The 26,348-nt window shown below is 42.5% G+C and overlaps 1 protein-coding gene across 7 annotated transcripts in view; it reads right to left on the reverse strand.

The window, feature by feature from the left end:
* The window catches only part of STX16 (syntaxin 16), a 35,836-nt gene that overhangs the window by 4,532 nt on the left and 4,956 nt on the right, over nucleotides 1-26,348 (reverse strand). For 4 of the 7 annotated variants that reach the window (XM_066387360.1, XM_066387358.1, XM_066387363.1 and 1 more), the window contains exons 2-7: nucleotides 15,545-15,652; nucleotides 14,748-14,888; nucleotides 13,336-13,501; nucleotides 11,922-12,013; nucleotides 11,310-11,453; nucleotides 10,091-10,171 (exon numbers count right to left, since the gene is read on the reverse strand). In XM_066387360.1, the coding sequence (XP_066243457.1) occupies nucleotides 10,091-10,171; nucleotides 11,310-11,453; nucleotides 11,922-12,013; nucleotides 13,336-13,501; nucleotides 14,748-14,888; nucleotides 15,545-15,652 (732 nt within the window). Of the gene's footprint in view, nucleotides 1-4,808; nucleotides 7,672-10,090; nucleotides 10,172-11,309; nucleotides 11,454-11,921; nucleotides 12,014-13,335; nucleotides 13,502-14,747; nucleotides 14,889-15,544; nucleotides 15,653-26,348 lie in introns of those variants that run through there. The other 3 variants (XM_066387364.1, XM_066387361.1, XM_066387365.1) reach the window with 2 other exon arrangements.

Genomic DNA, 26,348 nt, shown 5'->3' on the forward strand with positions numbered 1-26,348 from the left:
CCACAGGGAAACATTTTTATGTCTTTTGGTTTATCTTTCTGGTGTTTTTCTTTTTTATGAAAATACAAGATCATATATATTCATGCATCTGGCACAAAAGATAGCATACTTCATGCAATCTTTTGTACTTTGCTTAAAAAGCACATTTTGTAATGCCATCCTCTAAAGCACAGTGTTTTTACCTTCTGCTATCAGTGCATTGAGAAAAACTGTCAATAAAAATGTACTGGGGAAACCATTTCTTAATGGCAAAAAGCATTCCTTCCAACACCAGTTTTTAGGACTACTCGATAAAATGAGGGGCTGAACTAGTCACTCCTAGAGGTCCCTTGCCATTCTAGCAGCCTAAATTATTGTCCTACGAAGGGCACAGTGTCAGGTAGCAATAACCCTCGTGTCTCGGGAACTGAATTCCTATTTACTTCTGAACACCGGCAATATTATTTTTGTAGTTGCAAAAGTTTTCAAGGGCATATTGAAGACCTGGAGCCTGGGGCTGAGGGGGCTGCAGGAAGGAAGAGAGAAATAATTAACAGGCCAAATGGTTCCACACTCCTTGAAACAAACTCAGCCCATGAACACGGAGATGTATAGAAAAGCAAGATGAAGGGCAAATGTGTATTTTGATGGAGAAGTCTTTTCTTTAGAAAGCCTTCACTTACAAGATCCTTTTATGCGGTCTATTTCTCTAGTGCATTGAAAATGATTCAATCTTCAAAAACCTGAGTCACATTTTTCCCAGAAACACCCTCGTGTCAAGCAACACCTCTATCTGTAGTATCTAAATGCGGATCTGTTAAAAAGTAAAAGGGTTTTGGCAGCTGAGCAGTGTGAGGAAAGGGTGGGGGACCAAAAAATGAACCAGAATTGTGATTTTTTTTTTTTTAAAGGCCATGAAAAAAGAAATTTATTATTTTTTTCCTCACTAAATCTAGAAGGTTCCACATTTGGGTCTGGTTCAGTTACAGATAAAAAGTACTGAAATAGGGCAACCTTACTTATGTTACAATGCAGGTTAAAATGCTAGACTGGAAATAAGATCGCTTATCCCTTCTCCATGATTTACAAAACTTGAGGGACATTATAACCCGTTATAACAGAGTAAAAAGCGCATTCCAGCGAGGTATGTGCTTCTTCTAAATTCTTCATAAATTTGGCAATACTTACACATTACCTAGGAGAACCATAAAAAGACATTTTGAAGTCTTTTTCTTACCATGCTGGGAACACGGTAAATGTGCTCTTTTTAAACCATGACCTGTTACATTATGAATTTGGCAGCACCTGAAACCCAGTGCCTACACCAGGAGTTCCCTCCCTCTTCCCCCTTTAAATGAGAGGCTAATTTCCATGCCCTAATACTCTTGGGGCCACAGGAAAGAGGATGGGAGGTGTGCACGGGGAACAGGTGTCTGCCAGAACTATCGCTCTCCAGTGTGCACTGTGGAGACTGGAGGGGATGGAGGGACAGGGACAGCAGCCAGTGTGGGGACTTACTGGGTCAGGGTTCGCGATCTGCTGGCGTGCCCACGCCATTGCCGGGGACCTCCGCTACCCCTGCGGCGCACAACACGTGACGCGTGCCTGCGCGAAACATGACAGAGGTGCCCAAGTCTGTGCGCATTTAATTATGAGCACGGACTGAAGGTACTGTCATTGTTTAACTCGGCCGACCTTTTAAATGGATAACCAACCTTGAGGCTTAATTGGATTTAAAAAAATCAATTTCTAGCCATCATACAGTGTGGGAAAGAAATGCTGCATTCCCAGGCAACAGTTAAATCAGTTTTGCTCGAGACTATCTTTTTTGTTATTTACGTTAAAATGACAATGATCCATCTTGGTAGGCGTTTTACGCATACATATACCTTTTTTAAATAACCACAGATGCCCACAGAGGCACAGCGAGTCACGAGTCACGTCATAAGAGAATCATTCCTTTCCGTTCAGTGGCAGGCTTAGTCATCGGCAGCAATCTCTTCACACCAATTACATGAAAAACTGAGCTAGGGATAATGACACACCGCTGTTTGCAAATCTCTCTTAGCCTCAGTTGGGTCTCATCTTTATAACCGGAAAAAAATCCTTGAGGAAGCTTTTACCAAATCACATCTTGACCATTAAATCTTTCTTGAAGAAGGTCATTTAATTTTATGCAAAGAAATGAACAATTAAAATGGCAAAAGCAGTACTGGTCTGGAAATGAGAGAGGGAAGATTCTTGTTCCAGCCTGGGGTTCTACTAGCTGTGTAATCTCTGCCACTCGTGGGCCTCCGTTTCCCCCTCTGGAAAAGGGGTAGATTTGGGGGTGGGGGTGGGAGGCTGACGAAAATGGAGGTCTATTAGTGTCCTGAGTCAGAACACCCTGTTAAAACAACTGATTCCCTCAGCTCATCCTCTGAGAACGAGAACAAAGGTTGCAAACCAGAGCCCTTTAGCCTCCAATATGACATCTTTTTATGAAACGAGAGAAACGGTGATGCTAATGGTAGAATTTGGATGATTAGCTAAAAGCAATTCTAGAATAATAGTCGACAAGCAGGAAATGCTAAACCCCTTCGTCTGCTCGAACTAAGCTTGGTTTAAAAATGTACACTATGTTGAACTGAGTCTTCTTGAAATGGTCCATTTTAACGAGATGACAGAGCTCAAGTGGAGGTCCACGCAATTACCCTGAGCATTCAGGACAGTCCAGAGAGCTCATGAGGACGATTGAACAAATGATTATTTTCTTTTGCCTCAATGGGCCAGATAATTGTGCACAAGTCTCTGCTATTTGCCTCTGTAGAATGTCCCTTTGTGTTGTAAGAAGATGTGGTCGTAGACTGGTAGAATGACGTCAAGGGCGGCATGGAGTTGAGGACAGGATTCACAGGGCACAAAGCTGCCGCCCACTGCACGAAGTCCTAAATCTGAGCCCCTTTCTGATGAACTGAAGTCCCTCTGCACGGCACCCAGAGCCCTCCCTGATTCACTCTCATTCCCATCATTTGAAAGGGGGCCGTTTTCTCTCAATTTTGAAACAAAACTAAACAAAAATATCAGGCAACAAGTTAGGGGATGGCATCTTGGTGGTCAAGGAAATTTGGAGAGAGAAAAATTAGTTTTTAAGGGCTAATACACAGAAACGGACTATTAGAGGCCCACATTTTCATGTATACACTGGGCTAAGTTTCAAAACATCACTAATATCAAATGAACCAAGTCTCCCTAAGTCTTAGAAGAAATGGGAACCGGATAGTTCATCAATGAATCAACCCCACTAAACTGCTGTCCTGTCCTCCCTACACAAACTAATGACTGTCCCTTCTGTGAAGACATGTTAGCCAGGTCGCTCTGTGTGGCTCGCATGTTTTGAGTAAGTAAGGGACCTGATGATTGAAATGGAGCGAGCATGTAGAATAACATGTTTAAATGTAGAGATAGATTATGCGAGCCCAGGTGAGTCACTTAGCGGTGGGAACACAGCTGTGACAAGACAGACCAGGAAGTGTCCGAGGTGACTCAAACTTTTGAGTTCTTAAAGGATGTTCACTACAGTCAGCAGGGTAAACCTATACCCGTCCTGTTCTACAGTCACTTGGGCATTCAGAAGGAACCACCCAAAGACCCGCTTTCTAGTCACAGCCGAGGGCCAGACCTGAGGCTTCCAGCTCTCTGCTCAGCAGGCAAAAAGTGTCTGACTATACCTGCACACACTTGTAGTACCACTTCCAGAGTGGGCTACCAAAAACTCGGCCAGGAAGAGCCCATGAGGTTACCACACAAGAGGCACACACAACCCATAGAGCTGCCCTTTTTATGCCAGACCTCAGCAGAACAGAGTCTAGAGTGTTCTTGAAGCCTCTGGGACATGTCTATTCTTTTGAGTGGGTCTGATTATTAGAGCCAATGGCTGGTAAATAGCTGAAGGGATGAATTACTATCTAGTCAAAAACGAGGGGAGAGCATAGTCAGAGGAGGATGCTTCTGTGCTGTGGCCACTTCAGAACAGCTACCAGTACCAGCAGCATCAAAAGACTCAACCCCCAGCTCGCCAAGGTGACTACTTGGCAAGACAGCTCCCACTTTTGTACATATGGACTCTAATGTTTAACTAAAAAGAGACAGACACCTGCCCAAGTGCCTTGATAAAATCTCCCATTGGGCACACATGGGTAAAAGCCAGCGCTTCGCTGACAAAGAACCATCGTGTCCTTGAAGACACAGACATTTGAGGGGAAGTACAGCCCTGGCTTTGAGTTCAACTGGCAAACACTATCCCTAAAGTTCTCAGTGTAATAGGATAAGGAAACAGTCAGTCATTTAGAAGTTCAAGTCCCCCTGAGCCTATGTATAATAATTACTTCTCAACAAAGCATACATACTAAATTTTATTTGAAGATCTCTAAGTGGTTCTTCGCAAGTATGTAAAGACTAGATTTTCCTAAGAAAAATAATTATCACCCTGGCTGGAAAGCTTGGTTGGTTAGAGTATCATTCCGAACCGCAGAGGTTGCTCGTTTGATCCCCGGTCAGGGCACATACAGGAACGGACTAATGTTCCTCTCTGCCACCACCACCCCCAAATTAAAACAAAAATAATGTATTTGTCTTTAAAAAAAAAAAAAGAAAGAAAAAGAATTATCTGCCTTTTTATCTACTAGATAGTAAGAGATTGGTCCCTTTGAAAGTGCCCACTAGATACACAGATGGACCTTCAGACACTGAGGCAAAGGCCTCAGGCCCAAACAGTCTCTCCCATACCCCAGATGCATTTGAAGAAAAACATGAACCCCATCCCTAAAATTAATACTAGGATTGCAGGATGTTGTTTAATCTGCATGATTGCTTTATTGTACAAAAAGTTTCCAGTAACAGTAAATTAGTTTTTAAAAAGGACGAAAAAAGGCATGTTGGATAGAAGCACTTCACTAATTGTTTTATTTAAGCACACACAAAAAAGTCTTATCTGACCAATTAGGTTGGGAGGGTTTCATTACTTTTAAAGACGTTAGCTAGGATAAAACACTAAAAGGGCTTGTGTCAAAACAAATAAATAATGTTCTCTCAATTAGCAGAGAGAGAGAGCAGTAAATCTGTTAGAGACATACATACAACTGCTTTGCGCCCATGCTGAAGCCATCCCCCCTCCCTCCCCCCACATTAATAAAACCAGAGACAGTAGATTCAGTTATAATCTGGGGTAAGATCAGGAGCTCTGGAGACTTGACCAACAACGTTCACATCTGTCCTCTCACCCAGGCAGACAGAGCCACCTGGGGCATGCGGAGGAGCATGTGTCCCTGCTGGCCCTCGTCTCAGGGCAAACCCCACGCAACAGGAGAGTCCAGCAGCGATGAATATCCTGCCATCCCACCGACAAGGGCTTCACAGGTAGAGAAGCCTGTCTCCTAGGGAAGGAAAGTTCCAGGACCCCACCACTGAGAGTCTCTCATTGCCCCCAGGGCTGCTGATCTTTCCTCAGTAAAGGCTCAACAGAAAAATACAGTGTTTTGAGGAGCTCAGCAAGTCAGTGCACCGGCTCTGGGCCCGCTTCCCGCTCTGGGTCATGGTCATGGCAGCAGCAACTCAGGCTTTAGCTCATACTACCCTGGTTTCAGTCAGAATGAAGAGTACCTCCACCCCAATGAGATTTTTAACACCACTTCGAATCAGATCCCTATGGTTTTACCCAAATGGGTTGGGGGACAAACACCAACCCTAATTCCTCTATTTACTGAAAATAAATATAAATAAATGGCGATCCTTTCTTAAAGGGTCACTTTCTGTCACGGACAATTAAGACAACGTTTACAAAGCTTTAACAGTGATCCAGTACCACCATCACAGACCATCTGGGAGGAAAGCCCCTCGGAACAGCCCCACTCCTAGGAGCAGCTGGTCTATCGGGACACTGGACTCCACTGTTGGGTTAAGGTCGGCTGGGACGAGAAAAGATGCCTACAGCTATTCTCAGTATCTGCAGAAGCCCTACATTTCAGGACAATCAAGGAGGGGCTGCACTCTTATTCCCTGGCCTGGCCTTCTTTTCCTAATAAATAATTGTTTGTCAGGGAACACCATGCTTCTCTCCTGAAATGCCAGGGACACCTTCAGATCATTCTACAGCCACATCAGTCATCAAGCCAGTGGCTCCCTGGCGCTGTCAGCAACTTGGGAAGGGAAGGCTGGGACAACTTGAATCTCTGGACTTGAGTTTAAATTTCTAGAAACAACTTCAAGTCAAATTCTAGAGTAGCATTTTAGGTGACTGGTCCAAAAAAAAAGAGGTAAAAACAATGGAAAAGCCACCAAAAATTATACAAAGACCATTAAAACTACACTTGTGTCTCAAGAGCAATTAAAGCATGAACAACTTCAGTTTCCAACATCATTTTCCACACTAGTCTATAGTTCTAGGACTATATTTGAGCACCGTATTGGTAACAGGGAAACACATGGTCAAGTCCTGCTTTGGCGATCTGATTTGCACTCACACAAACGAGGACTGCCCCCGGTTTTCACAACCTGCAGGAATATGCCTATTTTCTGGGCACATTAAGTGGCAATGGGAAGCCAATATATCAAACCTCTGGTAGAATATTTTACTTTGAAATGGAGTGATGTTTGGTTAATAATTTGAGACCCAAATGGGGTGACCCATTTAGAATGGCCTCTATGTAAATTCACAGTTCATTAAATGGTGCTGGTTTGAACAGGTCATTATGTAGTTAGTATATATGCAATGAACTGAGCAAGGATGGCTGGGGACGCATACAGGGACACACAGGCTGATTCTGGTGACTTTATGACACTGCCAAGCTTCCTTTTAATGTGAGGTTAGTTCAAATCACCAACTTTTAAATTTAGGTGGTTCTGCTCAGTAACCCTTTTGGTTTACTGTAGAAAACACAGCGCACCAATTTTAGATGAGGAATACTCCATTTACAATTAATTTAAACTTATGAAGCTGTTTTAACTGGCCCATCTAAATGTGTTAATTAACATCAATGATGGTTTCTTATTTTTCACACTTTGTTACTCTGATCATTAACAGTGATGGAAAAGCGAAATTAAGGTAATGGGGAACGGATTATAAATTCTTAAAGGACCTCTCAGTTTGTTTTCAACTGGAAAATAGCGAGAGAAAGATGAAGAGGCATTTTTACCTCTACCCATAAATTTTTGGTACCAAATTCTTAAAAACCAGATGGTTTTCAAAAAATTTTTTCCCAAAAATTATTTTAACATGCTGCTCAGACATGACTGCTAAGAAAAATAGCACATTCACGATAATATTGAACAGCCTGTGGAGTGCCTGTAAACGTTCCACTCATTTTCTCTCTATAAAAGATGGAACCGATGACAGAACTCCATCTCTAGTCTGCAGCAATACCAAAAGTCCTTCAACTCGCGACCATGAAGGAGAAACAGAAGCCCACTCCCCTCACTTGAGCACTGTGCTGAGGAGTCCACACGACGCTGGGGCCTGACGCGGAGCCGGGAGACGCCTCCGCGGGCAGCCGGCGCAGCCCAGACCCTCGTACCCGGATCCGCACGCGGCACACACAGACCCCAGGCCGCTTAGCGAGACTTCACGCCGACGAGGACAACAATGAGGACAATAATGATGACAAATAATATTAAAATCACAAGCATCTTCCGATTCTTCTTTTGATACTGCTCTGCCTACAGAAAGAGGGAAAAAAGGCCGTCATTTTCCCCAAAATCAAGTCTCACTCGTTTCTAACCCTAGACTTCCATTTCCTTCTGTATGCTGACATCTGGGCCACAGGCTCCTTTATTACAACCCCCTCCATCGATTCACGGGAACTCACTCAGCCCACGTGGAGGGTCCCTGACATGGAGCTCCTGTCTCCCAGGAGGCACTCACAGGAGTTTGGGATCTGCCACACAGACAAGGCCAGCGGGAAAAAGCAAAGGTCTGCCTTCAGCCCGGATGACCCGGCTGAGGACCTCCTCTAGCTGTGAGAGGCCCACGTGTGGGCCCAGCTCTCTGGTGGAGCGCATACCGTTACAATAAAATCACACTGCTGGCTGATGGAGCCACAGCAGTGAGTGTGGGGCTGCTGGCCCCAGAGCTTGACTCCTACCTTCCATGAATATGGCAACAAGAAAAAATTCATCCTTCAAAATAGAACTGGAAAAGTGCTGCCCACGGGCGTCAAGTACAGAAGGAACCCCCCACCCAAAGAGAAGTCCCTGAGCTGCTAATGACACAACAGAGGGGCACCTCTGGAGCCCAAACGCCCCCAGACGTCACCTGTGCACACAGCCTGAGTGACGCCATGCCTGTCGTAGAGAAATGCGACCAGAAAAGGGACGGTGAAGGAGAGTTGTGAAGGGGTCCCTAACCACATGCAGGAAGGGCACACCCGCCCCTCCCGGACAGCACTGTCTCGCTATCTCACGGTGGAGGAAAGAAGACAGCCTGATGAAGACACCTGCTAAGAATGTCCCATCTCTCGTGCCCTCCTCCGGTCCCCACCCACCCGAATGGAGTTTTGTTTGCTAAGTGGGCCGCCCCTCTCCCCGGGACCACTCATCAACCAGGAGGAAACATCAGGAGGACAGGTCTCGAAAGTCCCAAAGCTCCATCATCCTTCGATGGGCTGACTGCCGAGGAGAAAGCCCGCGTGCTCCGATAGCAGAGACGGGAGAGATAAGATGAGCATGCTTACTTTTCCAATGAGTAACCCAGGACATCGGGGAGCCAACACTAAATGATATACTTTAAAACCTCTCAAAATGATTTATAAAGGAGAACCTAAAACAAAATTTTTAGTTCCCACTACATTTGTACACTCCTGAAGATAAGTTTTTCCCTTATCTGTGTTACAGTACTAAATATGTTTCACTAGATTTTAGGAAACTTCACAACCGATGCATAATCCCACAACAGATCAAAACCTGGGTATTACAGAGTGAGAAACTAAAGTCAGTTTCACTACTTTACTATACAAGGCTTGGCCACCAAACGATTCTTAAATGCTTAAAAAGCCCTCTGTATACAAAGGCAAGCCGTTCCTTCCTCATAATAGGCTGGAGTCTCCTGCCCAGCCCATACACAGCGACGAGCACACAGAAGAGGGAAGGGTTTCCGGGCAGACCTGTGCACAGCCTCACCTGGGCACCTGAAGCTACTAGGAGAGGGCCCGCTCTGTGGGAGGAAGGGACTGGCTCCCAGAAGGATGGGAGAGCACATTAATGCATCAGAAAAGGCTCCCGGTATGGCAGAAATACCAGTGGGTCTCAAAGTTACAAAAGGATGGAGAGAATTTACTTTATCTGTGAAGTATTATATTCCTGTTAAGAAAATATGCACCCAATTATATACAAAAGCCACTCATCAGTGTATGAATATGTTTCTCATAAATGGTTACAAGAGTTCTAAGATACTTTCCATTTATTTTTAACAAATATCATGAAAAATATCCCTGAAATAGCCACCTTATTAGCAAAGAATAAGAGAGCTAATAATACTCTCACTTCAACAAACTACTCTTTGTCAAGGTAAGCACACAGATGTACTGAGGTAATTAAAAAAAATGAGATTCTGATCTTCTCCAGGGTGACTCTCCACCATCAATTCATCAGAAATGTGTCACGGCAGCAGAGGCTGTGTCAGCAGCAGCAAGCCAACAAGACGCTCAACCACATTTTAGCAAATGCCCGTTCCACTGATCTAAAACAGGAAGACTCAACGAGTGCAATACACTGCTCACAAAATTAGGGGGTATTTCACAATGAATAGGAAGCGATGAAATATCCCCTAATTTTTGTGAGTAGTGTTATTTTCTAGAAGGAAGAAAACTCCAATTTCTTTAAAATTTACTATCATAGAAGGGAGCTGTCAGAAATTTCAAATCTAAGTGTAAAGTGCCTCTGGAAACACTAACTACAGCAAAAAGGCCAACTGTCCTCATGGTCACTCGGGAGGAAACAGTACATCCACTTTTACACTCCTGTACTGGAGATGACAACGAACGAGTGCTGAGACAGTTATGATGGAAGACAACACCCTATGAATCCTTGATATTCGATAACAGTCCCTCAAATTCTCAACTACTGAAAGATAGGGTATTACCTTGTGAAGCTGTTTCAAGCCATCCTCAGTTTTGATACAGGATTGTTCAACATTATAGTCAATTCTATCAAGGACTGTGCCCTGGTAAAAGTGAAAGTGACAGTCAATAACCACACCTGAGGAAAGTGGACTCATAACCCAGCACGCAGACCGCAGACGCAGCCCCGCACAGGACTGTGGGTCTGATCAGCCGCGCTGCCCAGGGCCTGAGGAGGCTCTGGGACTGCCCCCAGCAATAGTAGGCACTCAGGGGCAGAGTGCAGTGTTGGACTGCAATAAAGTCTAGCTCAGGAGAAATACTGACAAACTGAGGTTTCTGTTTTGAATTTCGCCATTTTAGGATATGCCAGACTTACTGGTGCTTTAAAATAAAGACATGGCTGAGTAAAAATAGGCTCTGAGCAGCAAAGGGCAAGCTTCTGTGCCCACCTGCTGCTTAAATACTTAGATTCAAGGAAGCAGCAAATGCCAATTTGGCCAGATCTGGTTATGATTAGGCCTGGAAATTGACTATCGTGTCTACAAACGTCAGCACAGGTCTCCATGGGTCAGAGCAATGACCATGTGCTCCAATCCACCATGTAAAATTTCACATCTGCCTCAAGGAGAATTTTGTTCTTAATTATTTAATCCCTTGATTCAAACAGAGCAGGGAACACTGGGCTATATGAGAGATCAGGGCTCTTAACGGAAACATGCTGTATCAGAAGAGATGGCAAGAGCCGCTCCCTGGGAGCCACAGGAGTAATTAATGTAACTAGATCTTCCGCAGCCTCAACACTCCACTCTCAGCTGGTTTCAGGGGGATCAGGACCGAAATCCCCACTGGCAAGATAATAAAATACCCTAATCAGATTGTAACAGTGAACAAACAATTTAATTCCACTTGAAAGCTAGTGGTTCCAGTCGCCATTACACAATAACCTGCCAAAATTAAAAGGGAAACCTTATCTATTGCCAGAATCATTGCTGGGCCTGGGCAGAACCAACGTGGGGTGCTCATGAGAGCAGAGAACATAAGAACTTCTACTGACATTTATTTCATCTAAAAAAGGGTTTAATTTTTATGAACAGTAGTATGTGTATATAACTTGTATATACATACATTGGGGGAGTAGGTTAAAATTATTCTCCTGATAAAAGTGCAGTCAAAACAAGTCTGGAGGAAGACCAGATTTATGACAGGAAACCCATCAATGAGGAAGGTGAACTCACGTACCTGCTCTACAATCATTGCTCCCAAGTCCCTAAATATTTCATTTAGGTCAGAAATCGACTGCACAATCTGGCGAATCTCCCGCTCCCTCTCCTCCACCATCAGCGTGTTCTGCTCCACCAGCACCAGCTGCTCGTCTGTGAAACCCTAGCAAAACAAGAGTACAGAATCTGGATGTTAAATTCTACCCCCTCAAAAAAGCTATGGTGTACCAGTTTAAATATAATTTAACAAAATTGGTTCCTGAAAATATTTCTATAAAGCACATAACAACATATAAACATTCATTTTTCCCTAACAGAAAAGATCCAGATTCCCAAAAAGTGGTACCTAAAGCAGGACTGGTCAAAGCAGGGCACCTGGAGAGGATCTCCTGCCTGCAGCCGCCAAGAGCTGGCTAGCAACACCAGCGGGGAGACCCTGAGCATCTTTCCCCAAGGTCCTGGGGGCAACTACAAAGTCTGCTTGCAGCCTTGGGAAAGGAAGAAACAGTCTGGCCCATAGCTGTCCTTCAGCCTGCTACAAAACTACGTGATGCAGCACTGGTCCGTGGGCCTTGTACACAAGTTACAGGTCAACGAAGAGAAGAAAACAGAAGGCAGCCCCTTCACGTACCCGATCATAAAGAGTATTATCGTCTCCATCATCCACTAGTGGTACTGATGTATCAAAAAAGTGCTGGGATCTTTCCTCTCGGTTCTTCATGCCTATCATAGATAGGAATTCACTTTACTCGAATATGTAAACCATCCTGGTTACTGTTCCATCATTAAAAAGGGGAAATCTAGATTAAAACTCAACAGTCAAAATGGAGATACTCTTAGCAGTGTTAATAGTGGTGGTGGTGGTGGGGGGGTGTCAGAAAAGGATTATAAACACACAACATGCAAGCACTTTGGGTTAGTCAAGACAAAATGACAATGTAAATATGTATAATTCACCTGATGTCAAGTGAATGATGAAATGACACAACCATCTGAGCATCTCCAAGTGGAGCAGAAATATTTAACTGCTGTTACAAAACATTTTAAAATATCAGTATTTTTGGCCCTGGCCGGTTGGCTCAGCGGTAGAGCATCGGCCTGGCGTGCAGGAGTCCCGGGTTCGATTCCCGGCCAGGGCACATAGGAGAAGCGCCCATTTGCTTCTCCACTCCCCCCCCCTTCCTCTCTGTCTCTCTCTTCCCCTCCCACAGCCAAGGCTCTATTGGAGCAAAGATGGCCCGGGCGCTGGGGATGGCTGCTTGGCCTCTGCCCCAGGCGCTAGAGTGGCTCTGGTCGCGGCAGAGCAACGCCCCAGAGGGGCAGAGCATCGCCCCCTGGTGGGCAGAGCATCACCCCTGGTGGGCGTGCCGGGTGGATGTCGGGCGCATGCGGGAGTCTGTCTGACTGTCTCTCCTCGTTTCCAGCTTGGGAAAAAAAAATATATATATCAATATTTTTCTCTAGAAGCATCTGTAGTATGAATTCCAAATATCCATAAATCAAATTTTAGAAGTAATAAGATTAAAATGCAAATATGCAGTTGTCAGAGGCAGGGAGACTAGGTTTTTTAGAGTAGGTGGGAATATTACTGATTTCAATGGCAATAAAGAAACAGTTTATAGAGTAATCAGGATGAGGATGTAGCTGAAACAGCCATGCTATTTGGAATCAGAGACCTACCTGGAGAAGTGCTGAAACCACTTCCCAGAAAAGTATCCAGGAACTCTCAAGTATTTGGGTTGTTATGGAAATATAGAGCTTTAATGTGATTGTGATTAGTTTTACTAATTGATTAGCAGCTCCCCATTCTAACACATAGAAAGCTACAGGTTTTTCTATGTGCTAGGTTGAGTTTCAAGTTCTTTAGGCTTGACACTGAGTAAGTTTTTTCTTAGATGTGAACTCTGTAACACCATCCTCAGCCTCCATGGGGCCTGGTGTCACACAGGGGCAGCGCAGTGAACGGTACAAGCGGGGAACCAGGACCCCGCACAGAAGATAAGAACAGACAGCCCTGGGCTCTGCCGAGAGCGCCTCCCACTCACGCTTCAGGTAGCCGGCCTGCGCGTGCCGGAAGCCGGTGGACAGCTCCTGCAGGGCCTGCGCCAGCGAGGCCACCACGTTGCGGAGAAGCCGCTCCTCCTGCTCCGAGCAGATCCTGCGAGCCCGGCTGGGCAGGGCCTGTACCGCGCGCTGGCACCTGTGGAAGAGCTGAGAGGAGCCCTGAATTCTACTCCCTGTTCCCACACGAGGCCCAGTAAGACTTGAAACTATGCTCATACAGACCAACATGAACAAGGGTGAGCAGGGCCCAATTCTCACACAGGACACTGAGCCAGGTCTGAACCAACACTGTGTGTGCAGACTGCTGTGCCCCACCCATGCCTACCAGTCTTGCTGCTTCTCACTCTGCCCCAGCAGCCCCAGGAGGCATGTCTTATTAGCCCCATTTTGCAGACAAGCACAGAGTCAGGGATCCGGGCCCTGGTGCACTGCTGAGAGCCAAGAGTCAAACAGCCTGAGCCCAGGAAGGCCTTTCCTCAGCACCGCCCTCCTCTCACCACAAGCACACAGGAGATTTAAACAAATCAAAAATGTGAACACTAAAACTTAAACACTGCTTATATGACTTAAAATGACTCTAATTTAATATTTTACATTTTTTTTCTACAATACTACAATAACATACTCAGTGTGGGGTAAAAACTCCCAATCCCCAATTATGAGGACAATTTTTAACATAAAAAATTGTTTAGCCCTGGCCGGTTGGCTCAGCGGTAGAGCGTCGGCCTAGCGTGCGGAGGACCCGGGTTCGATTCCCAGCCAGGGCACATAGGAGAAGCGCCCATTTGCTTCTCCACCCCTCCGCCGCGCTTTCCTCTCTGTCTCTCTCTTCCCCTCCCACAGCCAAGGCTCCATTGGAGCAAAGATGGCCCGGGCGCTGGGGATGGCTCTGTGGCCTCTGCCTCAGGCGCTAGAGTGGCTCTGGTCGCAATATAGCGACGCCCAAGATGGGCAGAGCATCGCCCCCTGGTGGGCAGAGCGTCGCCCCTGGTGGGCGTGCCAGGTGGATCCCGGTTGGGCGCATGCGGGAGTCTGTCTGACTGTCTCTCCCTGTTTCCAGCTTCAGAAAAATGAAAAAAAAAAAAAATAAATAAATAAATAAATAAATTGTTTAAATACTAAGTCATAGACATTTTTAAAATCAAATGATTGAATTCAGTAATGCTCTAAATCAACCCACAAAAGGATCTACCAACCACCAAAAAATAGTCCCCACTCCTCTAGACATGGTGCTCCTACGTGGACATGTGGAGAAGCTCAGAGCCTCTTGAGTCCTTCCAGAACCTACGGCCAGGACCTGAAACTGAAGGACTGACTCCCATCTGACTTAAAGTTGTACCACCTATGGCTTTTGAGATGGTTTTGAAGGCTGGGAACCCACTTCCATCCTCACCTGCGTGATCTCCTGGGTGGTTATCTCAATGGCATGTTCTTGCTCACTGCTGTCATCCAGGGTGGGTCTGTTCAAATGCTGGTCATGCAGGCTGGCTAATTCCTTCATTTTCTGTTTAATCCGGCCAATATCATACTGGATCTAAACAAATGAAATCACCAGAAACCCCAATGACGTCTACAGGGTACCTGACTGCCTCCAACATAATTAGCTACACTCTGAGCACAGAGTTCTGTCTTCAGCCAACTTGTAGGCTACCTGATGCATGAGCAACTTTCCATTCAAATATCCAGGAATTCAAATACCATTCCTCCATGTTATATAGTTCTTCAATTTCATTCTATAGTTCAGGTAGGTACTGCTAAGCCAAAATCACTAACACACACACAGACGCACACACATCTTTGTTGTGGTGTTCACATTGAGTTAACTAAAAGATAAAGTTTTTCCAGGACATGTATTCAAGTGTAGCCAAATCAGTTTTTATGTCAAATATCTTAAAATATGTTTATGTCATGGCCCTGGCCAGTTAGCTCAGTTGGTGAGAGTGTCATCCCAAAATGCCAAAGTTGCAGGATTAATCCTTGGCCAGGACACATACAGCAAGCAATCAGTGAGTGCACAATTAAGTGGAACAACAAATGAATGCTTCTCACTCTTTCTCTCTCTCTCCCCCCTTCCTCTCTTTATCTTTCTAAAATCAATCAATAAAATAAATATTTTTTAAAAACTTTAAAAATGTTAATGTCATAATTACTTAAATAAATAAGACAGTGTGAAACTAACATTCAACTTACTTCATCCACTCCATCCACCCACTTTGGAGGCGACCGTTTTGTCACACCAATGGCAGCTTCTGGGTCTAAGCTAATGCCTGACACCAGAGCCATACGGTCATCGGCAAGCTACAGGGAAATAAAGGAACATTACAAAATTATTCAGATTCAGTTTAGCTAAAAGCACATGCTTATTCTCTTCTAAGTGTCTCTCCCTAAGAAAATACAGAAATGGAGGAGTAGACTCACTATACACTTGTTTTTTGAGACTGCTAAGGATGGAACTGTTTTCCTATCTTTTCATGCACCAGCTCTTAATTTTCTTGGACATACTTGTGAACATGAATTTGACTTGATTTGCCTATAGAAATGCAATAAAAAAATCAATAAAAGCTCCTTTAAAAAATAAACCTCTTACTACTCAAAAATTAATGAGATCAGACACAAGTTAAAAAAATACTAGGCTGGGATGTAAAACACAGCATAGGGAATAAAGTCAATAATACTGTAATAAGTACATATGGTACAGGTGGGTACTGGCAATATAAGGGGAACACTTTGTGTAAAGCATATGACTGCCTAATCACTAATGCTGTACATCTGAAACAAATACAAACTGCAGTTGAAAAATTTTATAAAAAGAAATGAAAAATATACTAGGTTGTAAATGGAATGAATATACACAGTTCAATAGTAGCAATTTTTACCTACATACATTTAGTTTATTGTGGAAATAAACTAAATTTAAGTTAAGTGGGCTGATCCATTTAACTTGGTCACAAGATCATTAACCATGTGTTAAAATGTGTAAAAAAAATGCTTAACTGGTTAGCAAATTATCTACCATTTGGCAAAAGCAATCATTACAATCTCAATTCAGTCTTACACTGGTATTTCCTTTCTTCCGTTAAACGTGCACAGGCAACAATTTCACTTGTTTTGAAATTATATCGACAGTTCTTATTTACTTTACCTATATAACACACTGTCCTAGAAAGCTCTGAAGAACGGAAGGGAAGTCCCAGGGTTGGGGCTTGGTTAAGTTGTTCTCTTGCCTGGAGGCAGTGAATATGAAGAAAGGCTCTGGTCCAGAGCTCAGAATTATAAATGCTCATTTCCAAAGATCCAAATGATGATAAAAAAAAAGTAATGGGAAATAGTATATAAAAGACCTTTGTAGGTAACACTTTGCACATTTTCTAAAGCACAGTGCAAAACTGGATGAAGAATTGATGTTGCCTGACTTCCCCTTTCCTTACATTTATCTCTATTTACTTTTTCATTCATTCAGCAAATACCTGTTCGCTTTTCTAACAATAAAGGAACAAGACAAAAAATTTTAAATCCACAGGTGAAGGGGAAGAAAAATATCATATAAGAAGGAAATAAAACAAGAATAAAAGAATTCTTCAAGTAATGAGCAATGAATTCAGAACAGGGAGTTGACAGCAACATTCCTAAAAGCAACCGGAGTCTTGCATCTGCTCCCCCACACCCTGGTGTGGTTCTGCAGCCACTTCTTAGAGCATTCTGTGAGTTCAGAGTGTGTATCACACAAAGGCCACACTGCAGGGACCAGAATGCCCATCACTGCCCAGGAGAGTCTGAGTCGCAACTGAGTCCACTGGCATTTGCTGCCACAAGGACCCTGCCCAGTGTCCTTTCAGGTCTTAAACAAAATTGGTGTGTCCGTCAAAATTGGTGGCAGCACCACCACCTTGTTTGTTTTTAGAAGTTTACTAATAAGAATTTTACATTTCTTTTATGATGTTAATCCTCACAGAAGCTAGGTGAGCTAGGAACCTATTATTCCTTTCTATAAATGAGGTAATTTGGAAAAGTTAAATATTTATACTTTGCCCAAGGTCACAAAGCTATTAGTGACAGATTAAAACCTGGGTTGGTTGACTCCAAAAGCTCCATCCACTCCGCCAGCTGCCAATCACTTTGACAGGCCCATGAAATATAACTGCAATTTGCTAAGAAGACAAATCAAAACAACAAACACTCAGATTAAAACTACAACACCCAAAACAGGCCTCCGCCATATCGGTTCCCTGCCAACTGCACCAGGAACTACGGGATAGGTTCCCCCAAGAGCATACAAGTGTCAACAAAAAGCAGCCTCTCTCACTGACATCTGTGGATACAGGGACAGGGGATAGACCTCATCCCATACAGGGCTGGCAGAGGGAAAGGCAGAGCTGTTTAATTCTCAAGTCCTACTGCAAAAGCTCCAAGAGGTTTGACTGTCTAGTTGGTACACTGACCAAGGCACAAAGGACAAACTACAGATCCAATTCCCAGTGTCTGCCAGCTATACAGACATTGTGCATGATCTATGAAAGGGACAGAGTTGCTACCTGACTGAAGCAGAACTTGAACTTAAACCTGCAGCTGTTTATATAAAGCAAAGCCTAAAAGTGCTAAGGTGCCCCTTCATGGGTCACAGTATGGCAGTTTGTCATCTAGCCCACTACATTTTATTATTACACCACATTTCAATAGAGTAATAATTTGTTTTATTTGTAGTTTTTAAACTCAGGATCTTATTTGTACTGTTTTTACTCTTTATACATGCACATTAAACTAAAATAGACATAGAGATTGTTATTTACCTAAGTCATCTGCATAGTAATTACTATCAATTTATCTGAAACAAATGAGAAATCTTAAATCATGTATGAAAAGTCAACTGAAGTAGATTCAACTCTTTTAAGCAGTACTTGATTTTACACAATAGATGCCCTCCCCCAAAACTGCACATAAATCAAAACTAGGAAGAAGACTCTCTGCTAAGTGTCCTCCCCTACATGAAAGGGACAGCTGCCAGCCCATCTATGGCCCTAGGTTTGCCCACATACTACATTAGGATTTTGCCAGGAAGATAGAAGAGCTGATTCTTTGGGACTGCAAACTTTAAATCGGGAATACTCTGTCCTGTTTGTGATGCAGTCCACAGCAATAGCTCATCAGGATAAAGAAATGTAGCCCTACTCAGGAGGAATGTGTCATCTATTTTACCAGTGTGGATTTATATATAGTATGTTTCACAGTTTGTTCTTTTTATTTTTAAAGACTGTTTTGAAAAGGGAAAACACAATAGAAGATAAATGTCAATTATTTAAAATTGGCACAAATATGAGCATAGAAAATACATTTTAAGTGCAAAATCACCTTTTCAACCTCAGAAATCTCACTTCCCATTTAAAAACATGTTTTTTTTCTCTCTTTTAAAGATCCAGGACATAACAGTTTTCAAGCTACCATCTCAGTCACAGTATAGACCTTTAAAAAATTGCCAGATTTTAATTCTCTGTACTTATCCTTGCTGAATTTCAACTTAGTCCTCCCCTCCAGATATATGATGTTGGTGATTAAAGCTTTTCTTAAATGAACTTCTGCTTCCAAAGTTAAATTTTTTTCCCCATATTTGTTAAATAACAAAACTTTTAAAATAAAAAATTTTACTCATGGGAATTAAGAATTTAAGAATTCTTATCTTTTTGTTTGTAGCCCTGTCCTCTAAGAACTCTGGGGATGACTACCCTAGCCAAACATCTAACTCAACCTCACCAATGCAGAAAAATTCCAACAGTTGCTCAAAACAGCACACCCAAAGGCTTTTTTCCCTTGCTAGTTTCACTAAAGTTATCTTTGCCCTTGATCCACTTTAGACTTGACAGCTGTGCCCCTAAAGAGTACCAGTCAGTGTGGACAAGTTCTTGATCTATGGAAGGGACACATACACACGCACGCGCACGCACACACACAGTCTCTGTGATTAATCTTGCTTTTCCAGATATACAGCGTTCCTACTTATAAAACCCTGCTTTTACAAGAAGGCTGTTTTAGTGAGCTGTAAGATTAAGGAAATGGCAAAGCCTCTATTAAGATTCAAAAAGTCGGACACACACACCCCTATCTAAAAAAAACAAACAAAAAACCAAGTTCAGCCATAATGCATATATGCATTGCTAATCAGCAATAATACTGAAAATTCGGGAATGTCTGAGGCAATGAACATTATAAAGTCCAGAGGGATGTTGAGAATTGGAGTCTGGCAACTCTCACCCCCCACATGAGACGATCTTGGAGCACGTATGATGAAGTCAGACCACAAGCATAACTCGCTGGGCTCAGAGGCTTGATGACTCTGCTAATAGAGTATTAGGCTTAAGAAATCTAAGTTCTTTGAGGAAGTGAATAAGCACGTGGGTAAAAGAGAATCAGAATGTCAGCACTACAGCTTTAAAAAAAAATCTGATACTTAAAAAGTGTTTCCTTTTTTTGATTATGAAACAATAAATGTTCAAAAGTTTTTTAAAGGTGCAAAAACACAGAAATAAAAAAATCTGAAAATCACATCACTCAGACATAAATGTTGCTAGTTTAATGAATTTTCCTTTTTTTCTCAACCACTATGATACACCCTTGGAAACAATGAGGAGGGAGCAATAACAACCTGGGCTCTATGGGTGCTACACTTCACTGACTTGATCTTTTCAGCCAACAAAAAACTGCAAAGGGGATCAGAGGTCTGCTCCGTTTTGCAAACATGAATACAGAGGCCCAGCTAGGTCCAGAGACTTTCTCAAAGCCACCGCCAGCAGGGTGACCGATGAGCCCAGCCTGCAGCCCCCATGTACCCACTATTTTACCCTGCCCTCCCCAGACTATGTGGTTTGGGAGCTTGACACATGTCTTGTAATTTTTTAATATTCCTATTTAGAACTTTAAAAACCCAACCACCAGAGAGGTGACTGTCCCAGGAGCCAGACTAGAGCAGAGATCAAGGAGAGGGAAGACGCATCTCTGGAGAAGAGACTGAGTGGTGGGTGGGCTTTCTCCTCTAAGTAAGGGGCCCTTACTTAGTGTTTCTGGAGGAGAATGAAGGCTGGTATCCCCAGGACTGAGATTTTGAGTTGGTTTGAGTAAGAGAATGACCAGCTAATGTGGACAAACTACAGGAAGTCAACAGATGGCTTTACTCTGGGAGGCCCAAGTGCTGCTGCAGTCAGGAAAGCATGCTCGGGCCTCACCTGCAAGGGCCCAACGAACCCACAGCGGCAGCTGGGGTCACTTCTGCTCTTCCCAGATGATGTCCATTTGAAGCCCTACTGCAGTCCTGCCTCACAAGGCTCTGGACACCATTCTCACCAGCTGGACACCTCCCCAGCTCCCAGCTCAGCATCTGGCACGCGGCAGTAGTCAATATACAATTATAATTAGTTGAATGAGTCAACAATAAATGGATAGAATGAATGAAGTAAATAAAATGTCATGTACAACTCTAGAAGCTAATTCATAAAAGACATAAAGGTCATGGAAGAAGGACAAGAAGGGGCAAGTAAACCACTAAAAGGGACGAGGTAGCCATGCACACCCAGAATAAAAAGGCTGGGCTCCAAGGTCAGAGAACACGAACAGGACGTGGAGGGTGTGACGGAGAAAGTGGCTCCACTTGGGTCTCTAGTAGCAGAATGGGGAGACCCCTTCAAACGCCCAGAAGCACAGAATGAGAAACGCAGAAGAAATCCTAGTTCCGGTTGTGCAGCCCGTGGTGGAGCCTGCTGCCTAGCGAGGAGTTGGAAGAGCTTGGGGACCAGCTCCGGCGGCAGGCCCCTGAGCATGACCACCCCCGGGCCTGCCCTGTGTGGGAGGACTCAAGTTCTTCTTCAACATAAGGCTGGTGTAGTGTTTACCTTCCCTCATCCTATACTTCCTTGTTGGGGACATGAGCCCCCTATTTCCAAACTGTTCAGTAAGGGGTAACATCTGTTCTAAAAGGCCTGCTCTCTATGCCTCAAGACTTACTGCTTTTCGAGTTTGGTCAGCAGACCCACTACGTCCGCCATCCACAAGAGATGCTGAAGTTCACTGTGTGTGAGCAGCAGTGACCTCTGACCTCCCCAGGGCCCAGGGCCCAGGCGGGGCTGGCAGGGCGGCTCCTCAGTCAGGATGGCCATGGTACCCAGCTCAGTGAGCTACCGGCTGAGGGTCTGTTTTTAAATACTGATTGTTTCTTAGTGACAACAGTAATACATGCATGTGGCTTAAAAATGTATATCCAACCTAAGAAAAAAGTTCCCAGTAAATACAAAGGAGTTTCTCTTCCATCCCATACTTTTCCTAGAAGGTATCCACTGTTAACAGTTTCTTGTGTCTCTTTTCGGAAAGTTTCTAAGTACATACAGGCATAAATGCAAGTTATTTTTCTTAAAAAAAAAAAAAAAACAAAACAAAAGGGAGGGGGCATCACACTGTCTATATGCTATTGTGCATCAGCCCCTCCGTACCAAGTGCCGTGTCTGGGAGCGCCCTGAGCTGCAGCCTCATCCATGGACTGAGAAGCAGAGATGCTGGATAATGTACTTAACCGGTTCTCAGTGAGGGGCACTCAGATTGTTCCTTGTCTGTTGTTATTATCAACTAGTTAAGGCTTTTAGAACTTACCAGTAAATCTTAATCTAAAAATTAGGAATCCCATTGGTTTTCAAGAGTCACCTTAATCCCACCTCACTGTTTATTATTCTAAAATTTAACTAACCAAAATAAACACCATCCCCAATTACTCTTTCTAAAAGGTCTACCCGCAGGAAAAATATTTTTACCCCTTCCTCGCTGAAGCAGATAATAAGACACAAACAAAATTAACAAGCACAACTCAATCCCCTTTGACCTCAAGTCTTTCACTAGCTACCAGAACAAGGTGCTATGTCTTCTCTCCATCTTTGGGGAGATTCGCTCATAAGTAATGCAAAGACCCGAAGTATGCTGCTAGAAAGGGGGCAGGAAGAGGACCACGAGTGGTCAGCCCAATCAACACAGCACTGGCCGTGAAGGTCCCTCGCAGGCAGGACCTTCCCCTCTCTCCTCCTCCTCCTCCCTTAGGGCTTTCCTCAGAAGCAGGTCCTTCACACTCTACCTGAGAAACTCGCAGAAATCAAGGCAGTTACACACATAATCCTAAAAACAATCTGGCTTATTAAATTCAGGGAAATGTTCAACCTCTCCTGCTTCCAAAGTTGAGTAACTTTCCCAGGAGTAGTAAATACTGTTCCCAAACTTTTCTCTAAATCATTAATTCACCTGGTATAAAAATATATTCAATAAATCCTAAGTGTTAAATTGTTAAATAGCAATTATAAGTAATAAAAACAAATGCTAAAATATGTGTAAGGTCTGTTAGCATTTTATACATGACCAGAGACTTCTGAAAAACAGGCATAATTTCATGAGCTAACATACAAAAATATTCAAAACACAATACCTCATCCAGCTCCTGAAGAGAGATGTTGTTCCCATGAGTCCCATCCAGTTAGGGACAGCAAAGAGAAAGCAGGATGGGGACAGACAGACAGATAAGGTATGGTCAGTTTAGAAAACACTGAGATTTTAAATAGCTCTAAAGTTGACTAAAAATAAAGATCCCCTAACCAAGGCATTAAAACAATCTTCCCATTATGACTCTTCCTTTAAAAAAAAAAAAAGTTCCATCAATATGTTTTTTTTTATTTACTGTGATTATTTTGCAAATGATAGGAAACAAACAATACATAGCTGTAAAAATTAAAATGCAATAGAAACAAAACACACTTGCTTTGGTTTCACTAAAATGTAATAATCATGTTTCACATATACCAAATATTACATACAATATTCTAAATTCCCCTTAGGAAGAGAAAATAAGAGAGCAAAAAGCTGACATGTAATTTTACCACGTCAAATACATGTATATTTTAACATGTAAATCAGCCCTGCAAGTGCAGCAAAATTAGAAAACGAACAACCCACAAAAATTGTCTGTGGCTATCTTTAGATAATATTTGAGTGGCCACATATGTGAGATCTCCACAGATTCAATCCCGCAGACCGGCTTTCTCCGTGGTAATAAGCAAGCCGAGAAACCACTCTTCCCGGGAGAGAGACACAGGTGGTAAAAAGCAAAGAAAAACTCTCCCCATTTGCTTGGCATATGTTACTATTAGTCTAGAAAGCACGGTTATATATAAAGCTATTATAAAAGCAAGTAAACAAATAAAAACAGGGAAGGAGAGATTTTTTTCTTTAAGGGATAGTAGGAAGGAAAAAGCCCCGGCAGCCAGAGGATTAAGTTTCAATTAAAACTACAGGTTCTTTTTTAGATCAACGTGGAACTCTACCTTCTAAATAGACATTTACTAATGACAGATAATCTAAACAACTAAGTGGTTTTTTTTTTACAGTATTGATCCCTTTAATAATTAGTGGTGAATTTCAATAATCAACCGTGTTGATTTTTTTATGCTTAACAGTAAATTTAGAAAAGAAAAAAATTTCACTTTCTTATTTAAAAATTAATACAGTAGTGCAAATGAAACTGGTCTATCAGGGCCAAAATATATTAAACAATGAGAGCAATAAAAATGTAATTAAACATTCCTCCACGTAAAAATTCAATTAGCTGACACTATAGAAAGCTGAAAGTCCATTCCTTCCATATTTGTTATGATAGCAAAAGAGAACTGTATTTATATACACACCCTGCCATAATAGTTGTGGTATACAAGATATTAGTGGAGAAGATAGTGTCAAATAGAAATCTGATTTAATTACCTTTTACTTTAAAAAGAAAAGAAAGTGTTTGTATTTTTTTAACTTAACATTTTGAGCAAGAAAGCATTTAAGTGTTGTTATTACTAAAACAAAACACAGGCAAAGCCCCTAAACTCCAGTATCTCATGTGCACATCCGCGGTTCTGCAGCGGCTCCTGACATGAGTTTTGAACAGTGTTATTACTGCAAACCATGGTTGAGGTCTCTGTCACACGTGCGTCTGTTTTCTTGGGTTGTGAACCAAGCACATAGCCTGATGTTTTGGTTTCTGCAATCACTAGTTGATAAGAGATGAAATCAGATTCATGGGCTAGATACACGCTGTTTTTGCAAATAAGAAAACCAAGCTTCAGAATGTATAAATCCATTTCCCCAAAGTCACAGAGTTTGTTACCACTGGCTGAGATGGGGACAGACTCAGGTGTTCAGGCCTCTTTTCACCCCACCTTCCAGCCTTTCTAATTTTATAAACAATTCAGGGAATTACAAGTGATAGGCAGCTATCACCATACCATACCGTAATTAAATTCAGAAGGTCATCTCTTCTAAGGAACTCCACCCCCCACCCAATTTTGCAACTGAAAAAATGGAAGGCTTCCAAAATCTGTCTACCACCAAATTCCAGAAGAACTTTTATCAAGACCTGAATTAAAACATTTAGAATTATCATCAGGAAAAACCAAAATACAGCCAAATGAAAACACGTTACTACACATCAGCACCTTCTAAATCTTTATAATGTCTAAATCTAGGTTTCTGACCTGCCAATGGCATACAATCAAGAAAATATTGAAAACTCCAAGTAGCATGTGGAATTTATAGTCTAAAGAACTTTCTACATAAAACTGAAAAATAAGTGGAAACCCATCTGTATTTACTCAGGAAGTCTGGAAAAATTGAGTAAAATGAGTTGGAAATACAGGTCTATGCTATAGTGATATTTACTTTATTTCCGTTCCTGCCAAAATAAAAGTTTGCTTCACTTTTATCCAACAAAGTGCCCTTATTCTCGAGTAAGCCTCACTGCTCAAATGGAATCTTTAGAAGCAGAAAAGCAAATAGATCTAAAGAGAAATATACAATGATTTCATACTTGGATTCTAAAGGCAGAGAACTAATTTTCCAACAGACTTGGCCTGGACTGAAACTTAGACCCTTCAATATGCAACTTAAAATGGGCTATGTATGGTTGAAAGTGAGATAAAGAAATAGATGCTATCCTATTGTAAGAAAAAATAACTTCTAACAATGGGGTCCTTGCATTTTTCAGGACCTGCAGCACAAGCCCTGGAAAAGCAGCTGTGCTACGTGGCCCACCAAGTTAGCACAGGGCTCTGGAGCCAGGTTTGCCTACATTCCCATTCCAGCTCCCCGACCTGCAAGATGGGCAACACTGGGCAACGTTCCCAACTCCACTAAACCTCAGTTTCTTTATTTGTTATCATGAGAAAAACAGCAGCACCTATTTGATAGAGCTCTGTGAGGACACACTGGGGCTGTACATGAAAAGGGATTAGCCCAGTGGCAGGCACACAGTAAACTCTCAATAAATCTTAGCCAATATCATAATCAAGACTGAAGAAGGATCTGAGGTTTCTTATAACCATAGTTAATCCTTAGTTTCATTTTCCCCTAAAGCACACCATGTTTTATTAAAAATAATGTGCTAGTTTTAAACTAATCTAAGACCAATTAACTCAAGCTTCCATTTATAGATTATGCATTATATTAAAATAGAGAATAGATTAGGCAGTAAACACTAACAATGAAGCTGCAATCCCCTAGTAAATCATTCTGGGAGATCAAAGGAAATTGCACAGGTCACACAGCACTTCATCAGATCAAAACAGCAACTCAACATCTACTTTTCATTCATTCATTCATTCATTCATTCATTCATTCAAGGTACTACACATTTTTTTTGAATGATTATTTAACTTTGTAAATTCATTTCAGCTTCTTAAATCCAAGCTGCCCGTTAACTGCTTGAATGAGGTGCTGCCTTAAAACTTGCATCTAGCTGATACAATGTCAAAATCACTTTGCACAGTATTGGAACTACTGCTAAGGATTTTTACTGGTAACATTGGGCCAACAGGCACAGCCCTGTTATTGATTATACATTTTTCTTTTCAAATTCAAAGCTAAGGCTGTGAGCCTTGGTCAGAAAAAATAATGCATTAAAACAGAACTTGAGAAAGCATTTTTGAATCCATAGGGTCACTAG

Source organism: Saccopteryx leptura, chromosome 5 (genome assembly GCF_036850995.1).
Source record: "Saccopteryx leptura isolate mSacLep1 chromosome 5, mSacLep1_pri_phased_curated, whole genome shotgun sequence".
Classification (NCBI taxonomy): Eukaryota; Metazoa; Chordata; class Mammalia; order Chiroptera; family Emballonuridae; genus Saccopteryx; species Saccopteryx leptura.